Source organism: Pteronotus mesoamericanus, unplaced genomic scaffold (assembly GCF_021234165.1).
Source record: "Pteronotus mesoamericanus isolate MK-2021 breed Mesoamerican mustached bat unplaced genomic scaffold, CSHL_Meso_final contig_56, whole genome shotgun sequence".
Taxonomy (NCBI): domain Eukaryota; kingdom Metazoa; phylum Chordata; class Mammalia; order Chiroptera; family Mormoopidae; genus Pteronotus; species Pteronotus mesoamericanus.
In genome coordinates, this window is record NW_026555201.1 from 29,438,178 (window position 1) to 29,446,802 (window position 8,625).

Consider the following 8,625-nt stretch of genomic DNA (forward strand, 5'->3'; position numbering starts at 1 on the left):
TTCTGCATAAGAAGGCAAAATATAAAGATATAAAGTAAATGAAAGAGAGGAAAGTTAGTTTTATTAATTTTATTTTGTATTAAATGTTTGTGCCAGCATATACCTTGAGATCATGGGTTTATTGTAAGAAATAGTATAGATTTCATAAAACATTTTTTAAGAAAAGCATTAAGTACTCATTTTTAAGGGAAAAAGAAGATGAACATTGACTTTGGAAAATCCCCGGGGGGAAAACATAGAGCCCCTTGTTATTGACCTCAGCTTGTCATTTTATATTATAATCTCTCAGCTCAAGAGAATGCTACAATCTATAGAAAATTAACAAAAAATATAATTATATATAGTGGCATTTTATTATTGCTTTTGGTAGTGCTATTAATGCTAAATGTTAAATACAATGTCTAATCTAATAGTGACTTTTGTGAAAGTTGGTAAATTAACACCAGTAAAAAGTCTTAAATTACTAGAACTAAAAGTGACATGCTAAAAATCTAAATGTATTTGCATGAGAGAGTACTTAAATATTTTATAATAGAAATATCGATCACTATAAAGAGTTCAAATGCCATATGGAAACATCAGAAGATGTCAATATTACTATTTTTAGGTATAGCATAAGACCTTCAATAATAAGGCATTATTCTGAATTATATCCAATCATCTTACACACTGATAAAACTAGCTACAAATTATTATAAATATTTTCTAAAGTAAAATTTTTATTTTACTTTAGAAAATTATTACTTCATCTATAATTACTTCAATTATAGATGAGGAGTAACACTACTACATCTTAGATTAATTTATTGTGCCTAGGTTTTTCTCCACCAAATGTGTGTATATTGGTACACATACATAAAAAATATTAAACAACTTGTCAGATTGTGACCATATGACTTATAATCAACTATAAGGATTATAATTGAGACAGAAATCTTAGTATCTCTTCCTTACGTGTCACTATTATCAACTACACATTGAAAAAACTATCCTTGTGCCAACCCTCCTTGGAAAGCAAGTCAAGCTTATGAAGAAACTTTTGCTCCTAGACAGGTTGTTTTACAAAGGGCAACAGAGATATATATTCCAATCATGTGTATACATGACTTTAAACTCAAAATAGAGGACTTAAGTCCCCAATTTACTTCTTTGCATTAGTTCTGTAAAAGGAAAGTAAAGCATTAGTTCACAGGGTAATATCTTTAAATGTGATAATGTATGCTAAGAATTTGCATATACTCATATATTTTTTGAAATCTTAGGTCTATGTTTCTTCATAGGTGGCTTATAGTAGATATTTAATATTTATTGGAATTTTCAATATTTTTAGGTATAACATAAGACAGAACCTCTGACTTTAAGCAATCCAATGCATGTATTTTGATTTTGAGAAGTTGCATTCTAATATCTATGGCTCATATGGGAAAGAATAACCCTGGCTTGAATGGGTAATTCCTAGCACTAGCCATTAAGGTATTAATGTCAGCCATGGGTAGAAAAGAAACATCATTTACTGGTAGTGGGAGGAGGAAATGAAGACCAAAAAGTGTATTTTGAGGGTGAATCCAGCTCCAGAGATTTAATTGGTTCTCAGAGTCTGCACAATGGTATGTGCAGCTCAAAGGAGTTGATCTGATTGCAGCTATTCAAGAAAAAAACAAAGTAAAGTTAATGAATCACTTTGTTATTTTGTGATATTTTATGATTATTTTAATCACTAACAAGTGCCTAGTGTGCTATTTAGATAGCACATATGTCAATGATCTCATATGTGTATTATTAAGTACTTAATATAACTCATAAGTATTGAATATCACTGCTCTGAGTACTAGCTAAGTATTTGTTCATTAAATATTCATAATCTCATTTAATCTCAAGAGGTAGATATTACAGAAGAGAAGTCAAACATGGCAATAACATTCTTGAGAACACTAAAATAATGGACATTTTGAACCCACAACAAAAATCTTAAATATAAAACTCTTATGAAAGCTCTGAAATGGACTTAACCCCTAAACCAGAGAGTTTATAGGTCTTTTATGTGTGTGTATATCACTTGTTACAAGGTAGAGTTTAACTCAGTAGGTCTGGACTGTAGCTAGTGCATCTGCATTTCTAACAAACTCTCAGGTGGTTCCAATAGTGTTGATGCCGATAGCAAGGCACCAAACGACTGCATTTGCACACTATTTTACCAGAAGCTAAAACTAAATTTCAAGAACAAGTAGGTTCACTTTTAGTTCAGTGGTAACAGGTAAATAACTGGATATCTCAGTCCAAAAGAATTGCAGAGATGAGATTTCCTGAGTCTTGTTAGTGAATTTAGACTGATCTCATGTTTAGAAATTGAGATCATAATTTTAATTATAAAATGTAGTTTAGTGAGTAATGATTCACAGTTAGTTAAATCTGTAATGCAATTCTTTTTTTTTAATTTTTAAGTATATTGTATTGATTATGCTATTATGATTGTCCCATTTTTCCCTTTTGCCCCACTTCCACACATACCCCAATTCCCTCCACTAATTTCCTCCCTCAGTTCATATCTATGGTTCACACACGTAAGTTCTTTGGCTTCTCCATTTCTTATAATATTCCTAACCTCCCCCTGTATGTTTTGCACATAACAATTATGCTTCTTATTCCCTGTACATTTTTCCCCCATTCTCCCCCTTTCCTTTCTTGCTGATAACCCTCCATGCTATCTCCATTTTTGTGATTCTGTTCCTGTTCTAGTTGTTTGCTTAGTTGTGTATGTGTGTGTGTGTTTTAGGTTCAGTTGTGAGTTGATATAGCTGGGAGTTTGTGGTTATTTTACTCTTCATAGTTTTGATTTTTTTTTATTAGATAAGTCCCTTTAACATTTCATGTAATAAAAGTTTGGTGATGATGAACTCTTTTAGCTGAACCTTGCCTGGGAAGCACTTTATCTGCCCTTCAATTCTAAATGGTAGTTTTGCTGGATAGAGTGATCCTGGCTGTAGGTCCTTGCTTTACATCACTCTGAATATTTCTTGCCTGAAAGCTTTCTTTTGAGAAATCAGCTGGTTAGTCTTATGGGAATTCCTTTGTAGGTAACTTTCTTCTTTTCTCTTGCTGCTTTTAAGATCCTGGAGGCATAGGTAGATACACTTCAACTCCTTGCACAACAATATGAAGGATAACAACCAATCTAAAAACAAAAAACAACCTGAACTGCCAATTCTTCTTCAATATTCACTTATTTTGTCTTCACAAAAGACCTGAGAGGGAATGGAGGATGATAGTTACATTTGAGGAAACAGAGATACAAGGCTACCACCACAGGTTACTTAGGCAACAGTGACAATACACAAGCGCCCAGATTCTTCCTCTTCTATCAGTTGACCTTGATAGGCACAGAACAATGCTAGTACTAAAACAGTTAAGATAGAGCCACATTGTGATTTTACTTTAAATACAGAGATAATTAAGGTCAAGGTGATTCAGAAGCATTGAGTAATTTTCAATTGTGATTGCATTAATTTGAACCTAAGTAAACAACATAGCTGCATATATCATTTTATTACGCTGCTGAAATTTAAGAAGCCATTTTATTACCCTACTCATTCCCTTGCTCAAGACCTCCTATGGGGTGATTATTTGTGTCATTTTCTTCTCAGACACTGTAGGTTTGGTGTAGCTGGCAGGACTGGTTATTTCACCTTGTGTGTTTATTTTAATGAAACTAAATATATTGGAATTACTGTCTTCGTATGCATATGTTATAAAATTGTACTCAGAATTGAGTTGATATCTAAATGTCAAGTATATTTACCATCCTTCGAGAACTAATATTTTCACAGAAAAAAAAGTTTCTTTAGCTTGCCATGGAAACCAAGTAATAAAGATAAATCAAGAAATTTGATGTCAATCACTAGAAAAGAAAAAGATCAGAATATATACATGTAAAAATACCAGAGAATAGGCAGCAAAGAATCTTCAAGCCCAGGCCTTCTAAATAAATTATGTTATTTTTCTGACAAATGACAAAGGAATACCTGCATTATGGAAAGAAATGGCTAAGTAACACCTCATTACCATTGTGTTAACTCAACAAATTTGAAATTACTTTAATAATGAGCTTATTTTAGAAAATTTTTTCTTCAAATGTACACTTAACTCTAAAACTAATGACTGAGTGTATTCTAAGCTGTATCAACATACTGTTGAATCATCATGTTGTACTGAACAAGCTGTTTTCTAAAGTTCTCCATAGGAGTTTACAACTATGGTGCTCCAATCATGCTGAGCAATAATACTTAGGGCCCTGTCATTACATGATCATGTGAGGGAGGTCTCTTAAAAGGGTAATAGGCATGCTGGGATGACCAAACTTCTTACCCACTGACATGATTTTATCAACCTTTAGGATTAGTAAAAGGACCATCACAGTATCTAGATAATAAAAAAAAATGAGTTCAAGTAGAAAATCATCTATAGCTGTTTTGTCCTCTAATTTTTGCTGGTGTCTATTCAGAAGATATAGATAGCATGGAAATGAACAGATAATTTGGCTTTTGCTTACTTCTCATTAGCCACTCCTTTAGGACACTCTGGTCCTCTGGTCTTCTTTCCTCGGTTCCTCAAAGGCAATAAGTTCTTCCTTGCTCTTGGGCTTTTAGATTCACAGATCCCTCTGTCCATAGCAAACACCTAAACACCTCCAGCTTCACTTTTTGGCTCTCTTGTGACACATACTTTCATAGTGGTACATTTCCTTTACAATAGTTGCAGTGAGTAATTTTTTTTACTCTTCATTTAATGTTTGTCTTTTCTACTAAACTGTAAACAACATGAGAGTAGGGGGTTCACTCTTTACGGTGCTTAGTGCCTAGTAGTTCAGTAAGTATTTCTTGGACAATGATACATCAACTAGGGTGAAGTTCATGTTTATAACATTTATAATGATTAGTGGATAACATCATGTGTGTGCATAGACAATGTGTTGAATTTTTTAACGTAAAACTAGAAACTTGTAAGAATAAATTAAGAATTGTCTAGATGTGCTTGTGAAAAAATTCAGTCCTAATGAAAATATTTCTTTAATGAGAACATACTTAACACTTGGTGATTATTTATCATGAATAAAGTGTTTTGGTGTTACACCTTGTAAAGATTGATTGACCTGAATTGGGATTGACTAGGAGCAAAATTCTTGGATTCCCTCCGCATATATACATTAGAGATGCATATGGGTGACCAATTTTAAACTACTTTTATAGGTAACTCAGAAATTGCATCTTTCAGGGAATTATTTCTTCAAATATAATTAAATGTTTGTTTATTCACTGCTATAGTTTGGGGTCTTTGATATCATTATAAAATTCCCACAATGTTTGCATTAGTTTTTCTTCTGTTCACCCTTTGTCTACTGAAGTATTGCTGTATAGATAACTGATATTTAAGTAATAAAAAGTGAGAAGCAAAATAATTTCACTTAATACTTAAAAAGAAAATTTTTAACAGCTTATCACCCTGAAAGCTGCAATACACTGGGATATATAAATGAAAGTCAACATCCAGGTACGATATCACCATACAGTCTTATCTTCACCAAATAAATAGTAAATTATGATTCAAAATATACTTAGAAGTTTGTCAGAATATATAATTTTTTAGATAGTAAGCTCAAATTCTTCATCTAGACAGTTGATCTACTCTGGAAATATGCTATGGATGGAAACTTTTTAAGTTATGAGAATTAGGTGCTCAGGAAGACATATATTATTCCTTAAAAATGTGTAAATAGAAGCTACTGTTTTGAATGATTCATTTTCCAAAAATTATTTAGATATTAGAAATTAGCTCATGCAAGCTTGCGCTTACATCTATTTTCGTTTTACTTTCTTGTATAAGGAAGGAAAACTGGGCAAGAAATATTTCACCCCCAAAAAGGCAATAATCAATTTTGCAAAAACTATTTTTATGATTCATGTGAATTTATGACAAGGAATATATCTAGGAAGATGGCTTCAAAATCTAAGCTATGTTCCATTGCTTGCAGTTACCTTGGATTTTAACTTGATTTGCAAGTTGACTTCTGACCATGGGGAGTCCTCTCCATGCATGGTATAGATTGTTGAGGACATGGCAGGTAACCAGTTCCACAGAAGCTACTTCACGTTCTTCTGAGGAAGATCCATAGCACTGTGGAACAAGGACTATAAATGAGTGATGCAACTGAGACTGCAAATGGGACTACCAAAATACAACCCTCAAAAATGAACTCTGAAGGTCAAAAAGATACAAGAAAAAAAACTTAAATTAATAGTTTCATTAAAATGATTTGGGTTATGTTAAGAGAACGGACAGATATTCAGTAGACATGGCATGTCTTATGGATGTAACTGTCAAAATAGCTATTGATTTCAGTCATTAAGTAGATAATCATATAAATTTGTTATTAAAAAAAGTTTTCATCATTGCTAGAATTAAAAAGAAAACTTGGATGTCCAGAGGGGAAGACACCAAAACAAAACATTCAAACTGTAGTAATAAAATATTTGGCCTTTAATCATTTTGAATTAAACTGTTTGAAAGCTCCCCTTCCTCCACTCATAGTCATACACAGACACACCAATTTTTAAAATTTTTATCATGGCCAAAGAAGAGGTTTACATGGATACTTTTATTAATGGAACTCACTTTTTAATATGTTTTTAATAAGTTGCTAATCCATTTTAGTCTCAAATCAGTTCCATTCCATTTCTCAGATCCCTTTCTAACAGTTAGTATCCTATTACATGAGGAGAGCTTCCTGTGGCACTTTAGGAATTATCTGTTGGCGGCTTAAATAGGAACAGTTTATAAAGTTCTCTCTCTTCCTCATCCCCCAGCAGGAATGATAAAGGCATATCCAAAGGCAAACAATTCTCTTCCTCTCTCTGCTCATCCTCCTCCAGCCCCTCCTCTTCTTCTATTCCCTCAGCTTCCTCCTTCTCTTCTATTTTCTCCTCCTCCTCCTCCTCTTCCTCCTCCTCCTCTTTAAAGTCAGGCTCTTCCACCTCCTCTTCATCCTGGGCCTCGGCCTCTTCATCTTCCTCCTCACTCTCTTCCTCCTTCCCATCACACTCCTCCTCGTCATGCTCATCATTTTTCTCCTCTTTTTCTTCCTCCACAAGCTGTGGGGCAGGAAACTGGTTTTCCTGCTCAGGGTCAGGACTCAAGGCCAGAGGATTCTGCCCAAAACCGTAGAAGGTGTCCTGCAGCTCTGTGTCTTCCTCACCACCACTGAGGGGTGCATCGTTTCCGCCTGCCTGGGCCTGCTGAGCCCGCCGTGCCTCCTGTTGGCGCTCCAGCTCTTCTTGCTGTCGCATGTCCTCGTAGATCTGGTTCATGATGAACTGGGTGGTGTTGCGGGGTGCCTGCAAGCCTGGCATCCGCATATCAGGCACCCGCCACCCACACAGGTTGACTGGCCGCAGCAGGGTGCTCCCATCCATGGGTGGGCTCCTCTTGAAGGGGCGGCGAGGGTGGCGGCGCAAGCCACCGCCTCTGCGGCCCCACCGCTTCTTCCTGCCAGGAGGCCTCAACCAGCCCGGGTTCCAGGGCCCATGGCAGCAGGAGCAACAGCAAAGGCAGACAGGGTGCAGACCATACATTCGGGTCACTTGCACTGGCCCTGGGGGCTTCTGATATCCCATTGGAGGTGGGCACCAGGGCCCTCCCCAGCACCCCCAGTGAGAGTACATGGCCCAATAAGGACTTTGGGGTGGTTGGAACCAATGGCCGCAATGGTGTTGTTGTTTCGGTTGTTTCTTCGGGGGCTCATTCTCCGCCTTGGGACCATAGCGGTGCCGTGGCTTGTAAACCGGAGCGCCCTTACGCCTTTGGTGGCAGGAAGACCCACTGCGAAATGGAGCAGAGGATGCCCAGCCGCCGCCCAGGTTACCAAGAGTCTGGGTCATGGTTCGAATAATCTCAGTCAAAGCGTCCTAAAAAACTGTCTTCGAATTTGGCCGGACTGGATGGTCTGAAGAGCCTCGTCACCCTGTGTCTCTCCGCACAGCACCTCGTGTCTGCCGCTGAGATCCCGCCGTTCCTCTCCAGGGGGACCCCCTCTTCTCCGCTGGCTAACTCACTGGCTCATCTGTGGTAATCTCTTGTCCTCCACACCAGGGGTTGTCTTGCCCAGGTGGGTTGGGTGGGACTGGTGTCGGGTAAAGACGGCGGGGAGGAAGGTGTTGACAGCCGCTTCCGGGTAACACACACACCCAACTCGGCAAAGGCTCGGGCTGGGGAACAGGGAGGCAGGGGCTGCGCGTTACCTCCTGGCTCCCTCTCAGCCCTGGCGCTTCCCTGTCGGAGTACTGCGGGAACTGAGGCGGCCTGGGCAGCGACCGCCTTTAAATACCCGCGGGAGGCCCCTCGTGACCACCGCGTCCTTGATTGCCTGAGGCGACAGCCAATTGGCATTGAGGCCGTTCCAACTGCGCGGAGGTAGGGTTCTGGCCAGAACAACGAGGTGCCAGGTGACAGTTCGCAGGGGGGCTTGTGACGCAGTTTTGAGGGAGGCAAGTAAGGGCGGTGGCTAAGTTTATCTTTTCCCATTCAGGAAATGCTTGAGGCAGTTTATTTGAACCCTTCGTACCACCTCCAGGTGTG

General features: G+C 38.0%; 1 protein-coding gene across 1 annotated transcript; it reads right to left on the bottom strand.

Annotated features, from left to right (window-relative positions):
* Positions 1-6,788: 6,788 nt before the first annotated feature.
* On the bottom strand, positions 6,789-7,928 carry CCER1 (coiled-coil glutamate rich protein 1). The gene has a single exon (XM_054579846.1). The coding sequence runs from the start codon at positions 7,926-7,928 to the stop codon at positions 6,789-6,791; it is 1,140 nt and encodes a 379-aa protein (XP_054435821.1).
* Positions 7,929-8,625: the final 697 nt, after the last annotated feature.

Coding starts and splice junctions, on each gene's coding strand:
- CCER1 (XM_054579846.1), bottom strand. CDS start 7,928: ATGACCCAGACTCTTGGTAACCTGGGCGGCGGCTGGGCATCCTCTGCT.